Source organism: Ostreococcus lucimarinus, chromosome 20, assembly GCF_000092065.1.
Source record: "Ostreococcus lucimarinus CCE9901 chromosome 20, complete sequence".
Taxonomy (NCBI): Eukaryota; Viridiplantae; Chlorophyta; class Mamiellophyceae; order Mamiellales; family Bathycoccaceae; genus Ostreococcus; species Ostreococcus sp. 'lucimarinus'.
The window spans coordinates 317,393-343,042 of record NC_009374.1 but is presented as its reverse complement, the minus strand read 5'-3'; the positions used below and the strand labels follow the sequence as shown (position 1 = coordinate 343,042).

General features: G+C 60.5%; 18 protein-coding genes across 18 annotated transcripts; 8 read left to right on the top strand and 10 right to left on the bottom strand.

The window, feature by feature from the left end:
• Positions 1-1,097: 1,097 nt before the first annotated feature.
• OSTLU_9266 (predicted protein) lies at positions 1,098-1,310 on the top strand (the record flags this gene model as incomplete). The annotated part of the gene is made up of 1 exon (XM_001422681.1): positions 1,098-1,310. A coding segment is annotated over one exon (213 nt), but the record flags the coding sequence as incomplete, so codon positions are not given.
• Positions 1,311-1,464: 154 nt separating this feature from the next.
• OSTLU_29494 (predicted protein) lies at positions 1,465-3,385 on the bottom strand (the record flags this gene model as incomplete). Its single annotated transcript, XM_001422521.1, has 2 exons — positions 1,465-3,142; positions 3,315-3,385. 2 exons carry the CDS (start codon positions 3,383-3,385, stop codon positions 1,465-1,467), a joined length of 1,749 nt encoding a protein of 582 aa, XP_001422558.1.
• Positions 3,386-3,494: 109 nt separating this feature from the next.
• OSTLU_29493 (predicted protein) lies at positions 3,495-4,936 on the bottom strand (the record flags this gene model as incomplete). Its single annotated transcript, XM_001422520.1, has 2 exons — positions 3,495-4,734; positions 4,926-4,936. The coding sequence occupies 2 exons, from the start codon at positions 4,934-4,936 to the stop codon at positions 3,495-3,497; spliced, it is 1,251 nt and encodes a 416-aa protein (XP_001422557.1).
• A 461-nt stretch (positions 4,937-5,397) lies between these two features.
• OSTLU_89738 (predicted protein) lies at positions 5,398-5,940 on the top strand (the record flags this gene model as incomplete). The annotated part of the gene is made up of 1 exon (XM_001422680.1): positions 5,398-5,940. A coding segment is annotated over one exon (543 nt), but the record flags the coding sequence as incomplete, so codon positions are not given.
• Positions 5,941-6,041: 101 nt separating this feature from the next.
• OSTLU_1733 (predicted protein) lies at positions 6,042-7,904 on the bottom strand (the record flags this gene model as incomplete). Its single annotated transcript, XM_001422519.1, has 2 exons — positions 6,042-6,583; positions 6,698-7,904. Coding segments are annotated over 2 exons (1,749 nt in total), but the record flags the coding sequence as incomplete, so codon positions are not given.
• Positions 7,905-8,124: 220 nt separating this feature from the next.
• Positions 8,125-9,411, bottom strand: OSTLU_19051 (predicted protein; the record flags this gene model as incomplete). The annotated part of the gene is made up of 1 exon (XM_001422518.1): positions 8,125-9,411. The coding sequence occupies one exon, from the start codon at positions 9,409-9,411 to the stop codon at positions 8,125-8,127; it is 1,287 nt and encodes a 428-aa protein (XP_001422555.1).
• A 418-nt stretch (positions 9,412-9,829) lies between these two features.
• On the top strand, positions 9,830-10,779 carry OSTLU_29489 (predicted protein; the record flags this gene model as incomplete). The annotated part of the gene is made up of 3 exons (XM_001422679.1): positions 9,830-10,104; positions 10,248-10,335; positions 10,450-10,779. The coding sequence occupies 3 exons, from the start codon at positions 9,830-9,832 to the stop codon at positions 10,777-10,779; spliced, it is 693 nt and encodes a 230-aa protein (XP_001422716.1).
• A 125-nt stretch (positions 10,780-10,904) lies between these two features.
• Positions 10,905-11,846, bottom strand: OSTLU_43628 (predicted protein; the record flags this gene model as incomplete). Its single annotated transcript, XM_001422517.1, has 1 exon — positions 10,905-11,846. The coding sequence occupies one exon, from the start codon at positions 11,844-11,846 to the stop codon at positions 10,905-10,907; it is 942 nt and encodes a 313-aa protein (XP_001422554.1).
• Positions 11,847-12,193: 347 nt separating this feature from the next.
• On the top strand, positions 12,194-15,281 carry OSTLU_29487 (predicted protein; the record flags this gene model as incomplete). The annotated part of the gene is made up of 1 exon (XM_001422678.1): positions 12,194-15,281. One exon carries the CDS (start codon positions 12,194-12,196, stop codon positions 14,924-14,926), a length of 2,733 nt encoding a protein of 910 aa, XP_001422715.1. The 3' UTR covers positions 14,927-15,281.
• Positions 15,282-15,286: 5 nt separating this feature from the next.
• Positions 15,287-16,792, bottom strand: OSTLU_29485 (predicted protein; the record flags this gene model as incomplete). The annotated part of the gene is made up of 1 exon (XM_001422516.1): positions 15,287-16,792. The coding sequence occupies one exon, from the start codon at positions 16,790-16,792 to the stop codon at positions 15,326-15,328; it is 1,467 nt and encodes a 488-aa protein (XP_001422553.1). The 3' UTR covers positions 15,287-15,325.
• A 260-nt stretch (positions 16,793-17,052) lies between these two features.
• On the top strand, positions 17,053-18,159 carry OSTLU_25869 (predicted protein; the record flags this gene model as incomplete). Its single annotated transcript, XM_001422677.1, has 1 exon — positions 17,053-18,159. One exon carries the CDS (start codon positions 17,053-17,055, stop codon positions 18,094-18,096), a length of 1,044 nt encoding a protein of 347 aa, XP_001422714.1. The 3' UTR covers positions 18,097-18,159.
• Position 18,160: 1 nt separating this feature from the next.
• OSTLU_29483 (predicted protein) lies at positions 18,161-18,916 on the bottom strand (the record flags this gene model as incomplete). Its single annotated transcript, XM_001422515.1, has 1 exon — positions 18,161-18,916. The coding sequence occupies one exon, from the start codon at positions 18,914-18,916 to the stop codon at positions 18,161-18,163; it is 756 nt and encodes a 251-aa protein (XP_001422552.1).
• Positions 18,917-19,093: 177 nt separating this feature from the next.
• On the top strand, positions 19,094-19,432 carry OSTLU_29482 (predicted protein; the record flags this gene model as incomplete). The annotated part of the gene is made up of 1 exon (XM_001422676.1): positions 19,094-19,432. The coding sequence occupies one exon, from the start codon at positions 19,094-19,096 to the stop codon at positions 19,430-19,432; it is 339 nt and encodes a 112-aa protein (XP_001422713.1).
• A 111-nt stretch (positions 19,433-19,543) lies between these two features.
• OSTLU_43894 (predicted protein) lies at positions 19,544-20,318 on the bottom strand (the record flags this gene model as incomplete). Its single annotated transcript, XM_001422514.1, has 2 exons — positions 19,544-19,927; positions 20,058-20,318. The coding sequence occupies 2 exons, from the start codon at positions 20,316-20,318 to the stop codon at positions 19,544-19,546; spliced, it is 645 nt and encodes a 214-aa protein (XP_001422551.1).
• Positions 20,319-20,437: 119 nt separating this feature from the next.
• On the bottom strand, positions 20,438-21,648 carry OSTLU_29480 (DMT family transporter: phosphate/phosphoenolpyruvate). The gene has a single exon (XM_001422513.1). The coding sequence runs from the start codon at positions 21,489-21,491 to the stop codon at positions 20,481-20,483; it is 1,011 nt and encodes a 336-aa protein (XP_001422550.1). The 5' UTR covers positions 21,492-21,648; the 3' UTR covers positions 20,438-20,480.
• Positions 21,649-21,956: 308 nt separating this feature from the next.
• On the top strand, positions 21,957-22,334 carry OSTLU_29479 (predicted protein; the record flags this gene model as incomplete). Its single annotated transcript, XM_001422675.1, has 1 exon — positions 21,957-22,334. The coding sequence occupies one exon, from the start codon at positions 21,957-21,959 to the stop codon at positions 22,332-22,334; it is 378 nt and encodes a 125-aa protein (XP_001422712.1).
• A 17-nt stretch (positions 22,335-22,351) lies between these two features.
• Positions 22,352-23,475, bottom strand: OSTLU_25867 (predicted protein). Its single transcript, XM_001422512.1, has one exon. The coding sequence runs from the start codon at positions 23,464-23,466 to the stop codon at positions 22,396-22,398; it is 1,071 nt and encodes a 356-aa protein (XP_001422549.1). The 5' UTR covers positions 23,467-23,475; the 3' UTR covers positions 22,352-22,395.
• A 274-nt stretch (positions 23,476-23,749) lies between these two features.
• OSTLU_992 (ABC(ABCG) family transporter: White protein-like protein (ABCG)) lies at positions 23,750-25,504 on the top strand (the record flags this gene model as incomplete). Its single annotated transcript, XM_001422674.1, has 1 exon — positions 23,750-25,504. A coding segment is annotated over one exon (1,755 nt), but the record flags the coding sequence as incomplete, so codon positions are not given.
• Between the last annotated feature and the right edge of the window lie 146 nt (positions 25,505-25,650).

Below are 25,650 nucleotides of genomic sequence, written 5' to 3'. Positions count from 1 at the left end.
CGCCGCCTCGCTCACGAAATCGCCCACCGAGCACTGCGCCGTCTGCTCCACCATCTTCACGCTCGCCAGCTTCCCGATCGCATCATCAATATCACTACAATTCTCCAGCGTCTCACGCACGCGTTCTTCCATCTCCTCCGGCAACAATTCAATAAACCGCGCGATGTCGTTCGCCTGCGTCTCGCTCAAGTCAAATCCTCGAAAATCAATCAATCGCCGCGCGAACTCTCGTCCATTCACGCTTCTCCGCGCCTGTCGCTGTCGTCGCTTATACAGCGTCGTCCCCTGTCCCGCGCTCGACTCCGGTCCGTCCCTCGTCCCGCAGTCGCGTTCGCTCGTCGTCGTCGCCGTCGCGCCACCGCGTCCGCGCTTCCTCGACGCGCACTCGCTCGGCTCGTCCGTCGTCGCGCACGTCCCATCGCTCGCGGTCGTCGCCGTCACCGCGTGCGCGGACATCGCGCCCGTCGTCCGCGCGCGCGTCGTCGTCTGCGCGCGTCGCCGTCGCCGTCGCCGTCGCCGTCGCCGTCGCCGCGGGACGTCGCCGTCTCGTGGTCTCAAAAGATCCGTGTGGCGCGTTCACGGGAAGGTCTCGCTCGGCGACGCCGGGCGTCGCGCGCGGCGACGCGATTGGGACACCGCGACGCGCGACGCGATCGACGCGATGCACGCGACGACGACGACGACGACGACGAGATTTACCGCCACCGCCGGCGCGCGCGCGCAGCGACGAGAGGTGCGCGACGACGACGCGAGCGACCGCGAACGCGGCGCGACGTCACGACGGGGACGACCCTAGCGACGCGCGCGCGACGACGACGGACGAGGGACGCGCGCGCGCGGGATCGGGCGAGGACGGCGGCGCGAGGACGGGGCGCGGGATAATTTTAAATCTCGCGCGCGCGCGGAAACGAACGCGAGATCGGGCGCGGGGCGCGGGAGACGACCGCGGGACGCGCGCGGTGGATGGCTGGCGTAGATAAAATAAAACCTATTCGCGCCGCGAGGGAGACTGACTTTGAGCGTTTCGTTTCGATGATGCGCAGGCCCGACGGGCGTCGGTGAAGATGCACGCGAAGAAGGAAGGCGCGAAGGAACAGCCGGAGTGGTTCGAGGAAGCGAAGGTTTTCTGCAACGGGGAGGAAGTCATGACGGTGGGAGGCACGCAAGCGGAGTACGTCGTGGATATTTGGAGCGGCAACCACCCGTTCTTTCAAGGACGATCGTCGGCGATCATGACGGATGCGGGTCAAGTGAGCCGCTTCGCCAATCGCTTCGGCGACCTCGGTGACCTCTCGGCGGTCGAAACCATGGATTCGCCGGTGAAGAAGGAGTAAACGGCGCCGAGCGAACGCGCGCCGTGGCTTTTATAATTTGTTGTGATTTGAGACTCACTTTTCTAGGAATTAATTATTTCATTCGTCGTCTGTAGATATCTCTTAATCGTGCGCGTCCATCGCGTAGGGGTTACACGGACAGATTCTTCATCCCGTCGGCCGGGATGTTTTCTTCCGGTTTCATCGCCGGGAAGAGCAAGACCTCCTTGATGTTGTTCTTGTCCGCGAGAAGCATCGTGAGGCGATCGACGCCCAAGCCCCAGCCCCCGGTGGGCGGCAAACCGTACTCCAAAGATTGCACGAACACTTCATCGATAAGCATCGCTTCGTCATCGCCGCTAGATTTCGCCTTGGCTTGCTCGTCAAAGCGCTCGCGTTGATCGATAGGATCGTTCAACTCGGTGTACGCGTTGCAAAGCTCCTTCGTGTTCACGAAGAGCTCGAAACGCTCGGTCATACCGGGAATATTGCGATGATACTTGGCCAAAGGGGACATAATTTGCGGATGGTCGCAAATGAAACCCGGGTTGACGAGTTGAGACTCCAAGTATTCGCCGACGAGCTCATCGAGCATACGCGCCGTGGTGTACGGTGGAGACATTTCGACGCCCAACTTCTTGATTAATTCCTTCAAGAAATCTTCGTTTTCTTGCGTAGAGAAGTCAGTGGATGGGAACTTGATGTTGAGCGCTTCTTCGAGACCGCTAACCATGGAGATGCGGCGGAACGGCGGCGTGAAATCAATCTCAATCGGATCCTCATCCGGGCCCTTGGCGTGGTATTGAATCTTGTACGAGCCCTTGATGGCGTACACCATGCCGGAGATCATCTCTTCAGTCATTTGCATCAAGTCATCGTAATCGGCGTACGCTTGATAGAACTCACAAGTGGTAAACTCAGGGTTATGCGTCATATCGATCCCTTCGTTACGGAACTGACGACCGATTTCGTACACGCGCTCGATACCTCCGACGACGAGCTGTTTGAGGTAAAGCTCGGGCGCGATGCGCATGTAGAGCGTCATGTTCAAGTCGTTGTGGTGGGTGATGAACGGTCGCGCGGTGGCACCACCGGCGATCATATTCATCATCGGCGTCTCAACCTCAAGGAAATCGCGATCATCCAAGTACTTGCGGATGTATCGAATGATGTTGGATCGGATGTAAAACGTGTCGCGAACTTCGTTGTTCATCATCAAATCCAAAAAGCGCATGCGGAAGCGCGTTTCGACATCCTTCAACCCCGAAAAACCGGGAAGCATCTTCAAGCACGGGGTCAAGATCTCAAAATTAGACGGGAACAGCGAGAGCTCCCCACGTTTCGTCTTCCCGGGCGTACCCTTGACGCCGACAATGTCCCCGCGTCTCGTCGCGCTGTGAATCTTTTGGAAATCATATCCCGATGCCGCACCCTCATCCGCGGTCACTTGAATCTTCTTACCATCCGCAATAAGATCGTAAAAGTACAATTTCTTCCCGCTCGCCCGTTTAGACATGATGCGTCCCGCCACGGACGCGCTCTCGCCCTCGGCCGTCGTCCCATCCGCCAACCCGGAATACTTTTCGATAAACTCCCCCACGCGCGTATCGACGTGATACTTGTGCGGATACGGCGACTCTCCCTTCGCTTTCGCGCTAAGCACCTTATTAATTCGATTTTGCGTGTACTGCGTCGGGTCCAAATCCGCTTCGTCGTCCTCTTCGCTCTTCTCCTTCTTCGGCTTTGCCGCCTCCGCCTCCGCCTTGGCCGCGTCCTTGGCCGCCTTCTTCTCTTCGTTTTGTCTCTGTTTCAGCCGTTTCTTATACTCACTGCGCCGTCGTCGTCATCGCGCGCGCGAGTGCGTCGTCAGTCTCGCGTCCGTCGTCGTCGTCCTCGTTCGCGTCGCGCGTCACCGTCGCGCCGTCGCGCCATCCATCCATCGCGCCAGCCATCGCGCCATCCGCCGTCGTCGTCGCGTCTTTCGCGCGCGTCGCGCCGCACCTCTTGCTCATCGGCTCGCCCGGGAACTCCGGGAACTCCTTCAGCGTCGGTTCATCGGCGGCGTCGGCCATGTTCGATCGCGCGCGCGTCGCTGTCGCGCGTCGCGTCGCGTCGACGCGGGACAAAAAACACAGGGTTTGAATCCGCGTCGCGGGTGCGTGGCGTTACAAACAGACAAAGTCAGAAGAAGTCTGGCTGCCCGGTGCTGGCCAGGGTGCGGTGCCACATGCGACCGTCGGGATCGACCAAACGCTCGCGCTCGATCATGCGAGGGATCGGTAAAAACGCGGTGTGCGCGCTGACGGAGCCGACGGAGATGCCGGTGAAACCGGCGAAGGCGCCGTGGACGGCGTTTTGGCCGAGGACGGTGCACATGATGGAATCGTGGGCGTTGGCGACGCAACCGCGAACCATGTACGTGGGATCGATGTACTTGACGTCGCACTTGATCTCGGCTTTGAGTTGCTTGCAAAACCATTGACCGATGTCACCGAGCTTGGGGTTACCGCCGGCGTCGGTGCCGCCGGCGGAGACGAACTCTTGGCCGGCGCCCTCGGCGAGGACGACGACGGCGTGACCTTGAGCGTCCAACATGTTTCGAACGTACTCGACCACGCCATTCGGGCCGTGTGCCGCCCAGCTAATCTCGGGAATCAAACAGCAATCGACTTGTCCGTTCGCCAGCGTCGCGAACATGGCTATAAATCCGCTCTGACGTCCCATGAGCTTCACCACGCCGACGCCGCGATAGGCGCTCTGCGCCTCAATGGCCGCGGCTTGAATCGCTTTCTGTGCCTCTTCGACCGCGGTGTCGAACCCAAAAGTCTTATCCAGAAGAAGGATATCGTTATCTATCGTCTTCGGGACGCCCACTACGGAGACCTTGACCCCTCGCTTGGCGCATTCATTACTTATCGCGTTTGCCCCGGCGTGCGTGCCGTTGCCGCCGATGACGAAAACCATGTTGATTCCGTTATTTACGATAGATTCCACGATTTTCTCCACGTCTCCACCGCCTCTGCCGGATCCAAGCGCAGACCCACCGATGTTGTGAATGTTTCTCACCACCTTCCTGTTCAACGGCATGAATTCGTCGCCGGAGAAGAACCCTTTAAATCCGTATCGCACGCCGCTAATCTTCTTCACCCCGTAGCCAACCTCCAGGGTGTTCACGAGCGATCGAATGACGTCATTGATTCCCGGGCACAATCCTCCGCACGTCACCACCGCCGCGTGCACTTCCTCTGGATCGAAATAAACCTCCGCCCTCGGTCCCGCCCGGACGACCCACTCCGGCACGTAATCGCACCCGCTCGGGTCGTACACGTCGCTCGACAACGAGCACGTCTGCGTCGGATCCGCCGCGCTCCCGTACGCCACCGAGTTCAGCAATATCCGATCACTATTGCTCACAAAGTTACTATTAAACGTCAGCGACGTTCTCGGTCCGACGTTCAGCGGGCACGAGCTCTTCGTGCAGAACGGGCTCGGCCTCGCTCGCGGCGGCGCGTCGCCGCGATGCACGTCCCGCAGGTGCGTGATCTTCAAATCGTTCGCCCCCCCCACGCGCCACGTGTAGTACGCGTCGTCCTCCTCGTCGTCCTCATCGACGTCTTTCTCATCGACGCGCGTCGCCGTCGCGCGCGTCCTCGTCCTCGTCCGTCGCGTCGTCGTCGTCGTCGTCGTCGTCGTCGTCGCGATTCGCGTCGTCGCGATCCGCGTCCTCGCCGTCGCCGTCGCGCGCGCGTCGCGCGGTCGCGCGCGTCGTCCATCGACGACGACGCCGCGCTCGAGCGACGACGACGCGCCGCTCGCGCGCATCGCGTCGCGTCGCGCTGTGCGACGACGACGACGACGACGCCGAGGTTGTTACGCGCGACTGCGCGACGCTCGGCGACGCGCGATGCGCGCGCGACGGCCGTCGACGCGCGCCGAGTCGACGCGATGCGCGACGCGGACGACGCGGGCGACGCGGGCGAGGCGACGGCGCGCGGCGCGCGTCGCGCGCGCGACGGGAAGGCGCGACGACGAGGACGAGGACGAGGACGAGGACGAGGGACGAGGACGCGGCGACGGGACGCGCGTGACGCGGGAAGAGATCGAACGCGCGGCGAACGCGCGAGGATTGACGCTGGAGACGAAGTTTTACGGACCGGTGTTCAAGATGGAGGCGCGACGGATGAGGACGGGGCGGGGGGGGGAGGGAGAGGCGGACGTCGTGGCGACGCACGACGGGTTCGTGGCGCCGCCGCCGTTTGGGATATTGCACATGGATAGCATGCGCGTGTATAACTCTAAAGTGAGCGAGCGCGAGCGCGGGAAGATGCGAAGCACGTTTGGGATCGCGATTTTGCTCGGGACGATGTCTCTGCTCGAGGGGGCGGAGGCGGGGTGTAAAAAGTGCGAGTTGCTCGCGATCGACGACGGGAACGGGTACGCGGAGAAATTGGTGAGGTATTACGGTCGATTGGGGTTTGAAACCGTGCGCGTGGTGGGCGAGAACGGATTGCGCGATATACCGGATTTATTGGTGTGGGGTGGCGTGGGAACGCGAATGAATGGCGACGTGGACGCGTTGTTGGCAAAGTGGGGCGGCGTGATTCGCAAACAGCTTTCGAGAGATTGACGCGTGTTGTACTATCTAAACTTGTTCTACTAAAGATGAATCTCTCCACTGAGGCTCTATCGCCCCGCGCGCTTGCTAGGTTTCTTGTTGTTTGACTTCTCGACTTCGTCAAAACCGATCTCGAGATCGAACTCTTCCTCCGTCATCTTGCCCTTTTTCAACTTTTTGAGGGCGCGGTAATCGTCCTCCATCTCTTCGATGTCGGCTCTGGACTCTTCCTTGCGACGTTTGAAGGCTGTCTGGCGCTTTTCCTCCTTGACCTTTTCCTTCTTAGGTTTGGGTTTATCCGCATCCAATAAACGCTGCGCCTCGGCCGCTTCTTCTTGCTCCTTGAGGGTTCTTTGACGTTGCTTTTCGCGAGCCTTGTCCTCGAAAGCCACCGAATCGGCGTGGACGGATGATTCGACGAAGCATTCCATAAACTTTTTCGGTGCCTTGCGAATTTCCTTCATCTTCGGAAGACGAAGCAGACCCATGGACATGGCGAGCGCGCCGTATTCGAGCTCTTTAAATCGGAAAATGAATCGACAGTGATGCTCCTTGTACCCGCGAATGAATGAGACGTACGCTCGCACGCCCTTCTCCATAATTTCCCGTTTTTTTTCGCTCGCTTTTCGCAACACCGCATGCACGTGCGCCGCACCTTTTCTCTCATCGCTCGCATCTTTCTCCAAAGCGTCGACGATCTCTGATGCTAGTTCAATTTCGCCGTTGTCGTCGCCGCCATCCTTTGCCGCGGCTGCCTCCTCGGCGTAACCTTCGCGCGTTCCCGGAGCCGGCTTGATCTCTACACCGCGAATTCGCAAAAAGTCCACATAGCTGGCCTCCGAATTCGGCGATAAAAACACTAATGCACTTCCATCTCGACCCATGCGCGCAGTTCTTCCGACACGATGCACAAACGCCGCCGGGTCTTGCGGTGGATCAAATTGCACAATCCAATCGACGCCTGGAATGTCTAAACCGCGAGCCGCGATGTCAGTACACATCAGAATACCCGACTTTTGTTCGGTGAATTTACCCAAAGCGCTTTCCCGGGCGCTTTGTTTCATTTTTCCGTGCAGCGCGATGGCGGTGGACTCTGGCAAAAGTTCTTTGAGCGCCGATTCGTAAAAGTCCACGCACGCGCATGTCAAAAAGTAGACGATGACTTTACACTCGCGATGCTCCTTGATGAAGTTCACGAAATGCCACAGCTTGGAATCTACGGAACATATACGATAAAGCAGCTGCAGCTGCGTCGGAAGCTTCCCAGCCTTCTCACCCGCCGCCTTTGCAGCCGAGTTCAACGCGTCTCGCACCGTCACTCGCACCGGGTTCCGCAAGCCCGCTCTCGCGAGTTCCGCCACCTCTTCCGTCTGTGTCGCACTGAACAACCCAGTCCTTCGCTGCTTGGGTAGTCGCGATATAATATTATTCAAAGTCGCCATGAATCCCATCCCGAGCAATCGATCGGCTTCGTCCAATATGAGCAATTCACACTTCTTCCCGTCCAGCTCTTTGCTTCGCTGCATCACGTCCCACAAGCGCCCCGGCGTCGCGATGAGCACCAGCGGCGACGTCGCCGCGAACGTCGCCACATCCTTCGCCACATCCGTTCCTCCCACGAGCAACATCGCTAAATCTCCTTCACCCTCATTCGTCTCGCTCCGTTCTTTCCCCAGCGTCCGCACGAACGGCGCCGCGACTTCGTGAATTTGCTTTGCCAGCTCTCGCGTCGGGCTCACGATCACCGCCCCGACCTGGTATCGCTTCAGCTCGCGCTTCGCTCGCGCCAGAATCTCAATCATCGGCAGCACGAACGCCAGCGTCTTCCCCGACCCCGTGCACGCCTCGACGGAGACGTCCTTGTGCGAGCAGAGCAGCGGGACGGTGGCGGCCTGGACCGGCGTCGAGCGCGCGAAACCGGCGCGCTCGAGGACGGCGAGCGAGGACGCGCGCAGGGCGGGGACGAGATCTTCGAACGGTGGACCCTCGGCTTTAGCCGCCGCGGGCTCCCACGGCGCGGGCGCGGCCATGACCCGTCGCGCGAAAGCGAAAGCGCGAACGACGCGTCGGCGAGTGGCGGCTGCGCTCGGGCGAGCGGGACGCGAGCGCGAAGCGCGGCGTCGAAGGCGAAACGATTCGCGCGAACGCGAGTGAGCGGTAAACTAAAGTTGACAACAGAACGAACGCTTTGTCGCGTCACGTCATGCGAGCGTGCGGGTTCCACGCGTGCCAGCGCTCCGGGCGATTGACTCGGGCGACGTCGTCGAGCGCCGCGGGCGCGGCTTCGGCGACGTCAAAGGACGCGGCGCGAGAAATGGGTTTCTTCTTAGCGTTCGGACTCTCTGACTCGGCGAGACGCAGAATTCCCGCTAAACTCGCGGCGCCGAATAAAATCCATCCCACTGTGCGAACGTTTCCACCGCCTTGCAAGGCGCCGTGACACGCGAAGGACAAGAGCGTGCCTCGTAAAATCCACGTCAAGAGGTGGACGCCCTCGATCTTTTCCACCCACTCGCGGAACGATCGCGAGCGCTGACGTAAATACACCGCAGCAACACATCTCGTGATGCAGTCACCCAACGTGAGCTCGCGCGGGATGATGGATAGACCGGTGAACAATACAAAGGCGGAGGCGCCGCCGAGCCGCCACGTCGTCACGCCCATCCACGTGATGGCGTCCATGCCAGCCGCTGGATTGGAGTATTTACTGTCGCGAAGCTCGAGCGCCGAGCTCACACCTAATAAACCTAACGTTGCGGGTGAGCTGAGGAACGCATACGACGCGTAAGCGAGACATCCAATCGAGAGCGCGTTGTGAAAATTCGTGTTGAATGGAATCGTCATCACCACCGGCGTCTTCAACGGCGTAAAATTCAACAAGAAGAAGTGCAACGTCGCCGCAGACACGAAATTATACATCAAACGCCCATGTTTTCCGAAAATCTTCCGCAATCGACTCGGCAAAAACACTGAATGCGGCACGACAAAGATGAGACTCAGCGGCACGTTTCTCGCGACGAATCCGAGCGCCCCCGCGCTCGACGGCGCGTTTCCCGGATATCCTTCCGCCGGTAGCGCGAACCTCAACCACGGCGCGCGTTCGCCCAAGTGCGAGATCCAAGCCACCGTCCCCATGAGTATCCAATACACGTACATCCCGACCGCGGTCGTCGTCGCTATATTTAGCCCGCGCGCCGCCCGCCTCGCCGCGCCCCCGCTCCCCACGCCCCTCGCGCGCGCCTTCGCGCCATCACCCCCGACCCACTCGCGCGCGACGCGCATCGCCCCTCCCGCGCCCTCGCCCTCGCCCGGCGCCGCCGCGCCGCCGTTCTCCTCGCGCGCCGCCGCCGACGCACCGCGCGCGGCGCAACCGTCCCCATCCGCCTTCGCCGCGCTCGTTCGCGCCCCCGCGCGCGCTCGCGCGCCGTCGCGTCGTCGACGCGCGCCTCCGAGATCATCGTCGTCGTCCAGCGCGCGGCGCATGGCGCGCGCCGCCGCCGCCGCCGCCGCCGCCGCCGCCGCGAGTGCGGTCCGGGACGCCGGCGCGCCCGGCGCGCGCGCGCACGGGTCTCGAACTGTTTACGCATACGTCCTTATTCTGACTGTTTACGCATACGACAAGTTAAATCTCCGACTGTCGACCGGTCGCCGTCGAACAGACCGAAAAGACCGAAAAAGTGGCGAAAAAGCGCACGAACGTTTATCGCCACCGCGCGCGGCGAAGACGCCGTACAAGCGCGAATCGAAAGGGTATCGACGGTGCGATGAACGTGCCGAGTGAAAGCGCGCGACGCGGGAAGGCGCGCGCGATGCCACCGGAGGGTTTTTTTATTCCGAGGCGCGAGGCCGTGGTGCGCTCGCCCGGCGCGGCGCGCGTGGCTGCGACGCGCGCGCACGCGCGATGAGAACGATTGCGAACGAACGCGACGCGCTCGCGGCGACGGAGGCGCGCGCGGCGCGCGCGATCTTAGATCATCGATTGGGGATAATCGATGATGATCAACGGGCGAGGCGAGCGGCGCTCGTCGCGAAACAGTTTGCCGAACGCGAGGCGTTGGCGATCGACGAGGAGTTGGACGAGCCGTTCGACTTGCACGAGCTGTACGCGTTCCTGATGATGCCCGCGGACAAAGTCGCGAAGGCGTTTGGGATGCCCTCTGGATCATTCAGGCTGCAGTACGTCAAAGCGCACGTGTCTTTCGTCGCTTTATTGTGTTTTTGAGCCCAGCGCGCGATTTTTTTTTGACTTTTTTGAGAGTCTTTGTCGCTCGCACGGACCGCGTGACTGACGATGCGCGTCTGGTTCGCGGTGAGTGTAGGTGTAGAAAAGCGGGCGTAACGCGATGGCCGCATCGTCACGCGCAAGCGGTGGTGGGTTGCCACGAATACATTGCGCAGCTCATGCAGGTGCGACGGGACGAGCGATGCGAGCGATACGACTACACGCGAGTCGTGATTTCGACGACGCACGGAGAGATTGATGACTGACTAAAGTAACAATATGCGTGCGTGACACGATAGCATACGTTGGCGCAGTTTGAATACAGCATCGATGATATGGAGATGTGCGATGTGAATTATTATTCGCACCGTGCGCGCTCGGCGTTTCTCAGGATGGATTACGCTATGACGGATTTGCTGGAAGATCTTGACACTCTAGAAAAGTACGCGCGCGCGCTAGAAGGAATGTTCTTACGCACTGGAACATTCGATTCTGTCCGCTCACCGGAGGCATTCAACAGAATCCGGACGAAAATTTACAAGCACCGTTCGAAAGTGGGTTGCTTTGTGAGGAAGTTGTTCCCGTCGAATCTTGGCGGCGCGATTCGCCCATCACTATTTGATAAGTGAGATAGCTTGTGCGACCGCGCGTCGCTCTGATTCTCTGCCACTACGATTCTAGTGGTACTATAATATTTTCATGGTTCATCGTGGTATATCTTAGCATAATATGTTAACATACTGTCTCGTAATGCCTACAATCCCATTGTTTCATCCAGTCCAAGCGCCAAGTTCATGTTTTGCACCGCCGCACCCGAAGCACCTTTGCCCAAATTATCTAACCTTGCCACGAGAACGGCGGTTCGCTTTGAGTCGTTGGCGTAAACACTTAACTCGAGCTTGTTCGTGTTCGCCAAAGAGTCTGGTCTCATGAAAGCTCCACGCTCGAGGTCGTCCATCTTGTTCAAATCTCGCACCGAAACGTACGTACTCTGCGCGTACCGCGCGCGTAAGCACTCATGCAGACGCTTGGCGCTGCGAGCGTCGGCGGCAAGTTGATCGTAATGCAACGGTACGCTCACCACCATACCTTGCGCGAAGGAACCGACAGATGGCATGAAAATTGGTTCACGACCGATCATGCTCCATTTCGCCATCTCTGGCAAGTGCTTGTGTTCGAGATTAAATCCGTAAGCGCCCCACGGCTCGTGTTCTTCCTCCTCGTACACCTTGATGAGCGCCTTACCGCCGCCCGTGTACCCGCTCACCGCGTTCACCGTCAACGCCGCGCCTGGAGACAGGATGCCCGCGTCAACCAATGGTCTAGTGAGTGCGATGAACCCGGTGGGATAGCACCCCGGATTTGAGATTCTCTTCGACGCCTTGACCAACTCTCGATGCCCTGGCGCCAGCTCCGGGAATCCGTACGTCCAACCATCGGCGACGCGAAAAGCCGTCGACGCATCGATCACCACCGTCGTCTCATTCTCCACCAATTTCACCGCCTCCTCCGCCGCCTGATCGGGAAGGCACAGAATCGCCGCGTCGCACTCGTTCAACGCCGCGCGTCTCGCCTCGAGATTCTTTCTCGAGCCCTCATCCAGTTGAATCAGCTCGACGTCCCCTCGCGCCTCCAACCGTTCGCGCACCTGAAGCCCCGTGGTTCCGGCCTCGCCATCGATGAACACCCGCTTCATCGCTCGCGCTCGCGCGTCGCGTCGCGCGCGCGCCGTCGTCGCCGCGTCCCGGCTCGGCATCGCGACGCGTCGCGTCGTCCGCGCGTCCGCGCTCCCGCTCGCGCGTCCGCCCGCCGTCGCGCGCGTCGTCGCCGTCGCGCGCGTCATCATCGTCGTCATCGCGCGCGTCGTCGTCGTCGCTCGACGCGCGCTCGCGGAGCGCGCGTCGCGCGTCGCGCCGTGAGGTTATCCGACGCCGACGCGCGCGGCGATCGATCCGTCGTCCCGCACAGCGCGACGCGAGCGCGACCGCGACGCGAGCGCGTCGAGCGACGCGACGCGACGCGCGACGCGCGCTCCCGCGCGCGATGGCGACGGCGTGGACCCCGAACGGGGACGGGGCGGCGCGAATCATTCAGATGATCGCCGAATACTTGGACCCGCGCGCGAATCAGCGAGAGATGCTGGGCAGGCTGGAGCAATGCGCGGGGTTTCCGGACTTTAATAACTACCTCGCGCACGTGCTGACGAGCGACGAGGACGCGGGACGGAGGGAGGACGTGCGACAGAGCGCGGGACTGCTGTTGAAGAATAATCTGAAGACGTCGTGGACGACGACGATGAGCGAAGAGTACAGGACGTACGTGCGAGAAACGCTGCTGAGAGCGCTGGGACACCCGTCGAGATTGATCAGGGGGACGTGCGGGACGTGCGTGGCGGTGATCGTGCGGTGCGGGGGGGTTGAAAATTGGGGCGACCTGTGGCCGACGCTCGTGAGAGCGGTCGAGGCGGGGGACGAGAATTCTCGAGACGGTGCCCTGGGCGCGCTGTACAAGGCGTGCGAGGAGGTGAACGGGAGATTGGACGTCAAAGTGCCCGGGTTGCCGGATTCGCCCGCGGGGATGGTGATTCCGCGACTGTTCGCGTTGTTCTCCTCGCCGGCGGCCAAGGTGCGCCAGCAAGCGGTCGGCGTGGTGAACATGATCGCGCCGTGCTGGCCGGAAAACCACTACGCGCTGTTGGATAGTTACTTGCAAGGATTGTTTTCGCTCGCGAACGATCCGGACAACGACGTTCGAAGGCTGGTGTGCTCGGGCTTGGTCATGTTGATTCACATTTGTCCAGAAAAGTTGGCGCCGAATTTGCGGGAAATCATCGTGTACATGCTCGAAAGGCAGGACGACGAGGATAAAGACGTCGCCATGGAGTCGTGCGAGTTCTGGGGAGCGTTCTGTGAGGCCGAACTGGGTGATGATTATGTGCAAATTTTGCGCGAGTTTACGCCGAGACTCATCCCAGTGTTGTTGACAAACATGGCGTACACGGAGGACGACGAGGAAGTGATTTCGGCCGAGGACGACGAAGTGAACGTGGGAAGGGAAGACAGAGATCAAGACATCAAACCCACGTTTCGTGATACCAAGGATAAAGGCTCACAAGGAGAAGGAGAGGATGACGGCCAAGACGACAGCGATGACTTCGTGTGGAACCTCCGAAAGAGTTCTGCAAATGGTTTGGACATCCTGTCGAACGTCTTTGGCGACGAGCTTCTGCCTCTTCTGCTACCCGTCGTCGAGCAGAGACTACGCGAGTCGAGGTGGGAGATCCGTGAGAGCGCTATTTTGGCCCTTGGCGCCGTCGCTGAGGGCTGTTCAGGCGGCTTGCTGCAATACCTCCCGATGCTAATCAATTTCCTCTTACCGATGCTGGATGACGCCCGTCCGTTGGTGCGCTCAACGACTTGCTGGACGCTCAGTCGATTCTCTCGATGGACGTTGCAGTGCGCGAGGCCGTCGAACGATCCAAACGCGATGCCCCAGCAGCAAGGTATGGAGCAGCTCAACACGCTGACGACAGCGCTTTGCAAGAGGTGCTTGGATCACAACAAACACGTTCAAGCCGCAGCTTGCGGCGCGATCGCGACCCTTCTCGCCGAAGGTCAAGACACGCTGGCGCCTTGGACCGAAACTATCGTGCAGACGCTCACCCAGGCGCTGGCTACATACCAGCGGAAGAATATGCGCAACTTGTACGACGCACTGACCATGCTCGCGGAGAATATCGGTCCGTCGATTGAGGATGCGCGGTACGCCGGTGCGATCTTACCAGGAATGCTTCAAAAGTGGGAGAATGCGAACAAGGTGGACCCTGAGCTGTATCATTTGCTCGAGTGCCTCACGGCGATAATCGTCGGCCTCGGGCAGGCATCGGCCGAGTTCTCGTCTGGGATTTTCGCAAAATGCATTTCCGCTTTGACATACCAGCTTCAGCAGCGCACTGCAGTGCAACGCGGCGAGATGCCAGCCGAAGAGTACGCAATCGACATCGTCATTTGTACCTTGGACTTGCTTTCTGGTTTATGCGAAGGCATGGGACAAGCCATCGAGCCGCTCGTCGCGCAGTCGCCTATTCGAGATATTCTCATCGCTTCGTGCATGGATGAGTCCCCAGGAGTCAGACGTAGCGCATTCGCACTCGTGGGCGATCTCACACGTTCGAGTACTGCGCACTTGACTCCGTCTTTGCAACAGTTGATGGAGCTCATTGTTGCGCAGTTGCAGCCAGCGATGGTCATATCCATGAACATGTCTGTATGCAATAACGCAAGCTGGGCCGCCGGCGAGATCGCCATTCGAACGTCAAGCGACGTATTGCGTCCATTTGTAGCGCCACTGGCGCAATGTTTGGTTCAAATTCTCGACATGCGAATGGTGAACAGAGCCCTTGGCGAAAATGCCGCCATAAGTCTTGGTCGACTTTCGATGACGTGTCCTGAAGAATTACAAGGTGGTCTCGCGCATTTCATCACGTCTTGGTGCTCTGCTCTGAGACGACTTCGCGATGGCGTTGAAAAAGAACACGGCTTCATGGGGCTTTGCAAGTTGATTCAGATGAATCCGTCGGGCGCGACGAGTGGTTTGAGCGCATTTGTCGAGGCCGTTGCGTCGTGGAGACAGTGCCGCAACAATGAACTCGTCGCGACCATGGGTCAACTTGTGCGCGGCTTCAAGGATCACGTTGGGACCGACCAGTGGGCGATGGTTGTACGGGATCTCGAACCTGGTGTGATGAGAAAATTAGCTGAGCAGTACGGCGTTTAAGTGGAGGAAGAGGAAGAGGAAGAGGAAGAGGAAGAGGAAGAGGAAGAGGAAGAGGAAGAGGAAGAGGAAGAGGAAGAGGAAGAGGAAGAGGAAGAGGAAGAGGAAGAGGAAGAGGAAGAGGAAGAGGAAGAGGAAGAGGAAGAGGAAGAGGAAGCGGTTGCATGAGGACGCAGCCAGATTGGAAAAGGTCAGGGTAAGGACTTTTAGGAATTGTTTAGGAAGTAGGGAGATGGTTGAAGGAGAGATATGGGATTTGGAAGAGGATTGGAAGAGGATTGGAAGAGGATTGGAAGAGGATTGGAAGAGGATTGGAAGAGGATTGGAAGAGGAAAAGAAAACATCGCGCAGCGAGCTCAAATTTAAAATTGCAACAACAGGATAATTTGAATACAGAAAACATCACATCTTGCGCCAGACGACCAATTTACCCGACGCATAACCGATAACAAGCTCGGTGGAATCGTGCGACCATTCCGATACGGTTGCAATATCCACAGCTTGTTCGCTATTCTCTTCTACATCGTCGGTGAACTGCAAGGCCTGGATCGGTGCTTCGGGAATAGTGGGCATGACGTATAGTGCCGTTCGATTGGCTCTAGAGGCGGATAAGAGGGGCAGATCGATGGAGTGTCCGTGTGCGAAAGAAACGGCGCCACTACCGCGGGCCGGAGTGGTCCAATCGTGTATTTGTCCGTGGGTGAAAGAGTTAAAAGACGAGTACCGCAAATCGTTTGCGTGATACATACGCACGATACCGCACTCATGGAAGCTCAACAACGCAGCTCTACCCGTGATTGTAACGAACGGACAATAGCGTATCGCGCGAATCGGCGATTTTTCTGCAGAAATCGTTTTTGCCGCTCGCAAGCGATACCCAGTCTTCACTTGAGCCACCCGCGGCACGGGCACCGCGGTTTTTGCCTTTGAAAGCATCGATGCGAGTGTCGAGCGGAGTTTCGATCCTACCGTCGACGGGTCACTTCCATCTTCATCAGGCAGCTGTTGATGCCCGACCACGCTCATCCTCTCTGATTGACTCGCCGATCTTTCATTGATGACGCGCTGAAGTGGATTTTCAACCGCAGCGTCGCCTTCAGACTTGAGTGACAGCGTCTTCTTCATTCGAGCGTCGCACGTCAACACGCTGATATTGCCCTCAGCGTCACCGACGAACAGAACACACCCTGATGTGTTGGATTCCATGCAAAGCGGTACCGCGTTCATCGTGAACTTGTCCAAGAGGACTCCGACCTGGACGTCGACGACGAGCACCTCTCGCAACTTCGTGCCCACAAAAACGAGATCGTCTTTCGCCGCGTGAAACAGAACACACGTCACCTCAGTATGCACCTTAAAAGCGCTCTGCTTCGTCATTTGTATCGTCGTCTTGGACGTGTGCGTCACGTTCCACGTTTTCACTTCCCCCACCTTGCCTACAGTTACCAGGCGTCCGCCGTTCAAACTCCAATCCATGCCAACAATCTCCCCATCGTGCGCCCCGACCTCGCTCGTCGACGCGCACGCCATATCATCCGTCGCGCATCGCCTCACGAGGATCGATCCAGCGCGATCACCGATCGCCAGACTCCTCTCGCCGACTTTACTAAAACTCGCGCTCGACGCCGCTCCGCCCGCGCGCAGCGTCTCGACCACCTCGTACGTCCCGCGGTCCGCGTCGCCCGCGATCGCGCTCGCCCGCGCGCTCGCCCATCCCTCGCGCGCCGCGTTCGACGCACCGCGCGCGTCCGCACCTCCCGACGCGTCGACTTTATCGATGTTCCGAAGCGCGTCGAGGGCGTGTCGCATCGACGCGTAATCTTCCCCGTCCTCGTCGCGCAGCGTCGCTCTGTACCCCGCGGGCGTCATCGCGCCCTCGCGCGCGCTCTTCCCGCCCTCCGCACCGCTCGCCTCGCGCCGCGCGCGTCGCCGCGCGTCGTCAAAGTCTTCGGATTCGCGCTCGACGTCCGCGGCATCTTCCGCGCGCGCGCGCGCGACGAGCGTCACCGCGCGCGCGCGCTGCGTCCCCATCGCGCGCATCGCATCGTCGCCGTCGTCGCCGTCGCGCGCGCGTTCGCTCGCCATGCCGCGCGCGCGCGCTCGCCGTCGCGCTCTGCGGCGTCACACCCATGCGCGTCGCCTCGACCTCGCGCGTTCCGACGACCCCGCGCGCGCGCGCGCCGCGCCGCTCGACGCGCCGCGCGTCGCCGCCGCCGCCGCGCGCGTTCGCGGAGTCCGACGACGGCGGGCGCGACTTTGCCGGGGACATCGCGCTCGCGGACGTGCGACGCGGCGAGAAGATCGGCGCGGGCTCGTTCGGCGACGTCTTCGCGGGCACGCTCCGCGGGCGCACGGCGGTGGTGCTGAAAGAGGGCAGCGCGTTTCGAGGCGGCGCGCGGTTCGTCGAGGCGGAGGGGCGAATCTGGCGGCGCGCGAGGGGGTGGCGCGGCGGCGCGACGTTTCTGGGCGTCGCGGGCGCGAACGCGTACCTCGTGTTCGAAGACGAGGGACGCGACACGCTCGAGGGCGCGCTCGGCGGTGGTGGACTCGGGGGAGTGTTCGGAGGCGGACGAGACGGCGCGGCGTTCGCGGAGGCGCTGGGGTGCGCCACGGAGGCGCAGGCGTGCAAGAAGGTGAGTCGCGAACTCCTCAAGTGCGTCAAGGGGCTTCACGACAAAAAGATCATTCACAGGGACGTGAAACCTAACAACGTGTTGCTCACGAAGAACGGATTGCGGCTGATCGATCTCGGTGGGGCGGCAGATTTGAAGACGGGGCAAAACTACGACGAGGCGGAGACGGTTTTCGATCCCGTCTACGGGCCGCCCGAGCGATATCTCACGGGGAAGTTTGGCGGCGGTGGAGGGGCTGGGGAGTGGAACAAGAATAAACCCGATTTATTCGACGCGTTCTCGGTGGGCATGGTGATCTTGCAAGTGAGCGTTCCGGCGTTTCGGAAAAAGAATGGCATGAAGGGCGTTCGAGGAGAATTGAAAACTTGGGCGTACGACTGCGAAGCCTGGCGAGCGAGCCTGCCCGAGCGCAGGCAAAGCGATTTCGCGATTCTCGATGAAAACGACGGGGCGGGTTGGAAATTAGTGTGCGGTCTCGTGGCGAACAGGTCGCAGAGAATTTCCGTCTCCAAAGCGTTGAGTTCGTCGTTTTGTCGATAGCGCTCGCCCCGCTCGTTCCCTCGCAGCTATGCTATTTTCTATTAATACTCTACCCTAGCGCATTCTACTTTCTACTCTCCGCTACCCCTGGCGCGCATCTGCGCCAGCACTCGGGCGTTCCGTCGACGTCGACGCCTCTTCTCGTGCGAAGAACGTCGAGCGCAAACGCGCCGACCGCATTCTTCCCTCTCCCCCGCACCAAAGTGTCCGCTATGTGCGCGTGAAGACATTTCACCTTCTTCCACGTCTTCTGGCTCGTCAGCGCCTCTAAACTCACCCCAACTAACCCCGTTCTGTTGACGATGAAATCCGTTTTCGTCTCGCCTTCGCGCACCCGCGCGCTCGTCTCCTCGCCCACCAACCAGTTTCGCACCCTCGGCGCGTCTCGATGCGCCCGCTCCAGGCTTTGGAATAAACTTTCGTCCGCGTCGCACGCCGCCGCGACGGCGTGTATCCCTCCCTCGCGCTCCCACGCGTCGACGGCTTCGATGAGTTCGGGACAGCTCAGTCTCGACAGCGCGTGCTCCGCCTTGAGCGCCGCCCTCGCGTCCGTCGTCGTCGTCGACGCCGGCGCGTACAGCAGCGCGCGACTGTATCCGTGCCTGCACCGGCGCGCTTCGCCTCCGATCGCCTGCGCGCACGCGTGTCCCAGCTGTTTTCGCGCCGTCGCCTCGTCGCTCGCGCCGAACGTCGCCACCGCGCGCGCGTCGTCGAAGAGCTCGCGCGCGACGTCGTCGGCGTCGAGCGACGGAAACGCCTTCGGCAGGTACTCGCGCGCGCTTCGAGACGCGCGCGCCGCGCGCGCGGCGGTGCGCCTCATTCTGCGGCGATGGCGATGACGACGTCGACGACGACGACGACGCTCGCGCGAGCGCGCGTCGCGCGCGTCTCGAGGCGCGCGTCGCTCGCGCGCGGTGAACGCACCGCCGCGCGCGCGGTGGACGCGAACGTCGCCTACGCCGTGGCGCAGCAAGACGTCGCGTTCGCGCTGTGCGTGATGGGCGAAGCGCTGAACACGCGGGAAAACGTCGCGGAGGGCACGCCGGGACGACCGAATCTCGCGTTCGTCGGCCCGGCGAGCGGTGCGCTGTGCGGGGCGTTCGCGCTGATCCAGAGCGATAACGAACTGGCGTCGCCCGCGGGACTGGCGCTGGGGGCGGTCGCGACGCTCGCGTTGGGCTATCAGTACGCGAAGAGATTCGACGAGACGCCGAGAAATCCGCTCGAGTGGCCGGGACCGCGATTGATGCCGACGCTCGGGGTGCTGTTTTCGCTCTTCGCGTTTTTGGCCAACGTCGAGGCGCTGCCGAGAGTGCTCTCGCCGCTCGCGATTTGAGCGAGTCGCGGAGCGAGCCGACGGAAAACGGAATGGATTACGACGCGTCGAGCGCGAACGACGAACGGATAGCATATTACTTCCCTATAATTCAATTGATTCTACACGCCGCTAACACCCATCGTCGTCGAGCTGCTCGAGGACGCCCTCGCGGATGAGCGGCTGCGCTTCCTCTCTCCACATCAAGTGCACCGTGTTGCGCTTGAGATCCACCGAGCCGTCCCTGGTGAACAACTCCCCGCGATCTTCCAAGCATCGCACCTGTATCTTGTGATGCTTCGGCGGTTCTAAATCTAACGTCAAGTTCAAATCCACCTCTCGCATGTATTCGTTCAGATTTTCCGAGTACTTGGTGAAGAAGGCGCGTTCGCCGTGACTCAGGTTGGAGGACACGTTGTCCGGCAAACCGGTGCCGATTTGCCATCGAAGATCTTTTATCCTGTTCATGCGCTCGTTCAGGTACACCAACATCGCGCGTTTATTCCGCAATATCGCCTATTCGCGACGCAAACGCAGTCAGTCGCTCGTTCGTCGTTCGTTCGTTCGTTCGTTCGTTTGATTCGTTTCGCTCGCGTCTCGCGCGTCTTCGATTCGCCGCCTCGATTCCCGCATCTCTCGCGCTCACCTGATGATGCGCGAACATCCCCGTGCGCAACGACCCTGTCTTATCTTCTCTCGCGTCCGCGTCCTCGGCGCCGTCGTCCTCGGCGTCGTTCACTTCGTTAATCTGAACCGCCAGCGTCTGCATAGCCTCGCCGTGGTCCGCGCACTGATCGGCGATCGTGCGCATTAAATCCTGATTGTACGGCGGTAGCGTCCCGGCCTCGCTCTCCGCGATCTCTCGCACGAGTTCGCACGCCTTCTTGCCGAAGCTCGTGCTCGCCATGGCGAGCCGACGCGACCGCGAGTGCGGTTTGAATGCGTGGTGACATTCAAACCGCGCGCGCGAGGCGGCGGCGCGGGACGGATGAAACGATTGGAAGAAGAGCTAGATCAGTGAATACATGACTACGAAAAGCTACACACATCAGATGCGATCGTTCGGCGCTCAGGGTAAGAGCGGCTTGCTCAGTCCCGCCTCGCGCTGTTCTTCTAAAATCTCTTGCTCCTTGGCCTGCACCTTGGCGACGTTGTATGCGGTGAAACCGACGAGGGCGACGCCGTAACCGAACATTTGCATCGGGGTGACGACGTCGTGGTAGAAGACGACGCCGAAGACGATGATGAGAATCGATCGGAGCTGAGCGAGGACTTTGAGGGTGAGAGAACCGATGTGCTTGATGACGCCGAGGGAACAAAAGTTGACGACGAAGCCCAAAAAGCCGGCGGCGACGAACAAGTAAGGCTTGTCCACCATCATGCCCCAAGCGTCGTTCTCACGCATGTGCTTGAATTCGAACGCCGTCGCGGCGAGAAGAAGAAAGATAAGCGAGGCGGGGGAGATGAAGTACATCCCTTCCCACATGCTGAACTTTTTATTCGCGAGCAAGAATTGCATCAACGCGTTCTTAAACGCCTCTGTCAATTCTGCGCCAAAAATCAAAGCGAATCCGACCCACGTGAAGCTCGTCTCGCCGAGCGACGCGATCAACGTACCGCCAATAATAACAGCCACCGCCATGGCGACTTTGGCGTGCCACTTATCCAACCCAGTGAGATACAAGATGAAGAACAACACCGCCGGCGACAGCGCCTTGACCATTTGCAAAAACGACAGCGTGAGATGAAAGTACGCCATGTTCCCGAGCATCAGCGTCGTTCCTTGAAAAAACCCGATCGGCAACACGTTCTTCACCCACGTCGTAAACGTAATATCACCGTGCGTGGAGATATCCACCGTCTTCGTCACGTGCACGCCGATCAGGCTCAGCGTCCACCCGCAGACGACGCCCAGCGACGACAACACGATGGGATAATGAAACGCCGTCACGCTCAGCATGTACTTATTCAGCATGATGATCGTCGTCGCGGCGGTGATGTACGCCACCCCATACGTCATCGCCGTGAGATACGCCGACATCGACAGCTCTTTCGCGCTCTTCCCGCCGACGTCGCTCATGGTGTTCGCCCTCGTCGCTTCTTTCGCGCGCGCGTCGTCGCTTCGTTCGCGCGCGTTCGACCCGCGCGTCGTCGCGCGCGCGCGTTCGTTCGTTCTTTCTTTCGGTTCGCGCGTCGTCGCCGCCTCGCGCGTCGTCGCGCGCGGTCCGACCGTCGCGCACTGCGGTCCTCAAACGGAGGGTGTTGGGCGTCGTCCATCGACGGCAGACGTTCGCGCGGTCGCGTCGCGCGTCGCCTCGCGCGCGGCGCCATGGAACCCGTGGTGTGGACGAAAGCGATCGAGCGCGACCTGCGCGCGCTCGCCGCGCGATCGCTCGACGTCGTCGACGCGGCGTGCGAGGACGCCATGGCGCTGGCGTCGGGCGAGCGCGCGGTCGAGCGCGCGGCGAGCGACGCGAGGGCGCTCGCGTGGGCGTTCGCGGAGTGCGCGCGAGGATGCGTGACGAGCGATGCGTTCGGGAAGCGCATGCGGGGATTCGGGTTCGACGACGCCAAGGCGGAGACGCTGACGAGGCGGTACGCGGAGGAGGCGCTGCGGGGCGAACGAGGCGCGGCGACGCGACGAGGGACGGCGACGAACAGAAGCGACGCGTACGATGGGTTGGAGTGGCGATTAGATGCGAACGTCTCGAGTCGAGCGTCGCTGGTGGAGAGCGAGGCGAAGTATTTGTTGAAACTGGGATTGGCGCGCGGCGACGACGGCGGGACGAAGAAGACGACGCTCGCGGAGACGGATTATCAAACGCTCAAGGCGCTGAAGGACGCGTGCGAGAGCGCGCTGGCCGCGTCGACGGGGGCGCACGCCACTCGGTTGGCGCGTTACGTTCGACGTCCGAAAACGTGAAATCGGCACCGCACGGTGCGCGTGGATGTGTAGACTACAATGTATTACTAACCGTCTCGAATCACGGGAAATCTTTCAACACCGTGTAATGCGCGGTTTTGATGATTATGTACGTCACCGTGAAGGCGACAAAATATCGCGAACAGAACGTGTCGAAGACCTCTAAGACTTGGCGGCCTTTCGAACTGACGGTGCCGTACACCTTGAGCGGAACTGCGACTACGCCGGCGACTTGTCTGAATTTACTCAACCCGACGGCGTCGTCGCGATCGCTTCGCTCCTCTTGCGAACCGCGCAAAGCTTCCAGTTTCGTCGCGTACTTGTCGTTAATTTCCTGCGTCTTCCTCGCGCGATCGTCTTTACCGATCGTCCAGTTCGACATCACCCCCTTTAGCTCGTTCATCTGTTCATCCATCACCTTGTTCAACTCCTTCTCGCGCTTTTCTCGCTCATTCGTCGGCCCGAGCGCGCCGAGCGCCGAGCCAAACAAGCGCGTCGCCAACCCAAGACTCAGATCGTGATAGATGGCCATGATGGCCACAACCTTGGTCGAACCGAGCAAAATGAAATTCGCGCCGAGCATGAACACCACGCCCGCGAGATACGTCTCGCTCGTCTCTCTCCTCGGCAGCACCCATCCCAAGCCCTTCTCTCGCACGAACGGCACCGCCGTCTCTCGCACGAACGATTCCAACACGCACAACTCCGTCCGCACCCGTATCAGCACATCATTTATCAACGGTCGATAATTTTCAATGTTCTCGTCTCCCGCGAGCGATATCGCCGCGCGCTGTCCGACTCGAAACACGCCGTCGCTCGCCGGGCACACGGGCGAAAACGCGTAAAACGGGTCGATCGCCGCGCCGCCCGCGCGCGCGTCCTCCGACGCGCCGCACGCGATCACCGCCACCAGCGCGCACGCGCCGCTCGCGACGCGCGTCGCGCCCCGCGTCGCGCCCCGCGTCGCGCGCGCGTCGAGCGCCAACGGATCGAACGCCCACGATTCGTCGTCGTCCCGCGTCGCGCCCGCGCGCGCGTCTCGCGCGCGTCGCGCCCGCGCCTTCGCGTCGCGTCGCGCGCCGATCGCGCGCGCGTCGATCGACGCCCGCGTCGCGAGCGGCGACGCGCGCATCGGGGCGCGCGCGACTGCGGCGATCGCGCCGGGACGTGCCGCGCGCGTCGTCCGCCAGTCGTGTGCGCAAACAGTGAGAAAAGGGCGGTCGGTCGCCACACGTCGACGCGCCGACGCGATGGGACGCCCGAGCGCGGAGGACGTGCGCGAGGCGTACGCGCGCGAGGCGCTGCACCGCGCGTCGACGACGCTTGGCGCGAACCGCGCGCGCGCCGGGGCGACGTTCGCGTTCGAGCGGCTGCGGTACGAGGTCGAGACGACGCGAGACGGCGAAAAGGCGACGACGACGAAGACGATCCTGCGCGACGTCACGGGGAGCGCGAGACCGGGAGAAGTGCTGGCGCTCATGGGACCGACGGGGAGCGGGAAGACGTCGCTGTTGAACGCGCTGGCGGGACGGACGCCGCTGGGGGGGACGCTGCGAGGGACGATCACGGTGGACGACGCGGGGCGAGACGAGACGTTCATGCGGGAGAAGGTGGCGTACGTGATGCAGGAGGAACTGCTGTTTCCATTCTTGAGCGTGGAGGAGACGCTGACGCTGCACTGTCGATTGCGGAGGGCGCGGTTGTCGGAGGCGGAGGTGGCGGCGAGCGTGGAGGAAATCGTGGCGGAGCTCGGCTTGGCGAAGGTCAGAGCGAGTCCGGTGGGGCGGCCGGGCGGATTACCTCGAGGAGTGAGCGGGGGGGAGAGAAAACGCGTTAATATCGGCGTCGAGATGGTGGGCGATCCCGAGGCGTTGTTTTTGGACGAGCCGACGAGTGGGTTGGATTCGTTTCAGGCGCAGCGCGTGGTCTACGCCCTCAGGCAGCTCGCGGCGGTCGGACGAACGGTCGTGTGTACGATTCATCAGCCGCGCTCGTCGATTTATGGAATGTTCGATCAGTTGTTGCTGATTAGTGAAGGGCGGCTGCTGTATATCGGCGAGGCCAAGGACGCGGTCGGTTACTTTGCGTCGCTGCGCTTTGAGTGCCCGAATCTCACCAACCCCGCGGATTACTTCATGGACATCACCTCCTTGGACGCGCGAAATCCCGAGCGAGAAAAGTCGAGCAGAGAAAGAATAGAATTTTTCGCGACTGAAGCGATGACGAGGCGTCTCGGCGAAAAGGCAGTGGCGTCTGCGCTCAAACAGCATCGCGCTCGAAGCGCCGCCCCCACGGAGTACGATCCCACGCACGCGTCGTGGATACAGCAGTTTGTCTTGCTCGTTCGAAGAGGATTGATAAATCAAAGACGCGACTTTATCGGCGTTCGCGTGACGTTAGCTTTGGAGATGATGTACGCGCTCATCGTTTCTGCGCTCTTCAGAGGCGTCGGCCACGACCAAAAGGGTGTCCAAGATAGAATTGGTTGCTTGTTTTTCGTCGTCTTAAACGTCGCTTACACCAGTGCACTTCCAGCGATCAACGTGTTTGCGGGAGAAAAAGGGATCGTCGTCAGAGAGCGCGCGTCAGGTGCGTACAAATGGTCGTCCTATTACATGTCCAAGTACGTTACGGAGCTCCCAAGATTGATTCCCAGATTGATCTTTTGCGCGCTCGTGTATTGGATCGTCGGACTGCGTAAGACGCAGTACAACTTTTGGATTTTTGTCGCCATCATCATCGCCGAGGCTATGTCGCTCACCGCGCTCGGATTGCTCATGGCGAGTGCGATGCCGATCGGCGCCGCTTTAGCCTTGGGTCCAGCGTGCATTACAATTTTCACGCTCTTCGGAGGCATTTACTTGAACATCGATTCCATCCCAGCTGGGGCGCGTTGGATTCGCTTCATGGACCCAATATTCTATGCGTACTCCGCTCTCGTGTCGAACGAATTCGGTGGCGATCCTATTGCTTTCTCGTGCGAGTCTAGCACTACGAGATGTTTGGAGACTGGCGCCGCCGTGCTCGAGCTGTATGCGTTCGAAGACGTGAAAGTCGGAATACAAATCATGGCGCAATACTTGCTTCAAATTGGGATTCATTTTTTCGCCTTCAATGCATTGCGTAGAACGTCCAAGCAATACATGCCGCTTTCTGCGTTGACGGGGAACAGAGACGGAGACGACGACCCCGTCGCCAAGAAAGATTTCCAAACCGTGTGACGGCCTTACACAACTGGAGAATTGTTTTGACGCAGATTTTTACAGTAGACTCGATTTTTTCTAGATAGACATATTATTGATTGTTGAAATCCGAC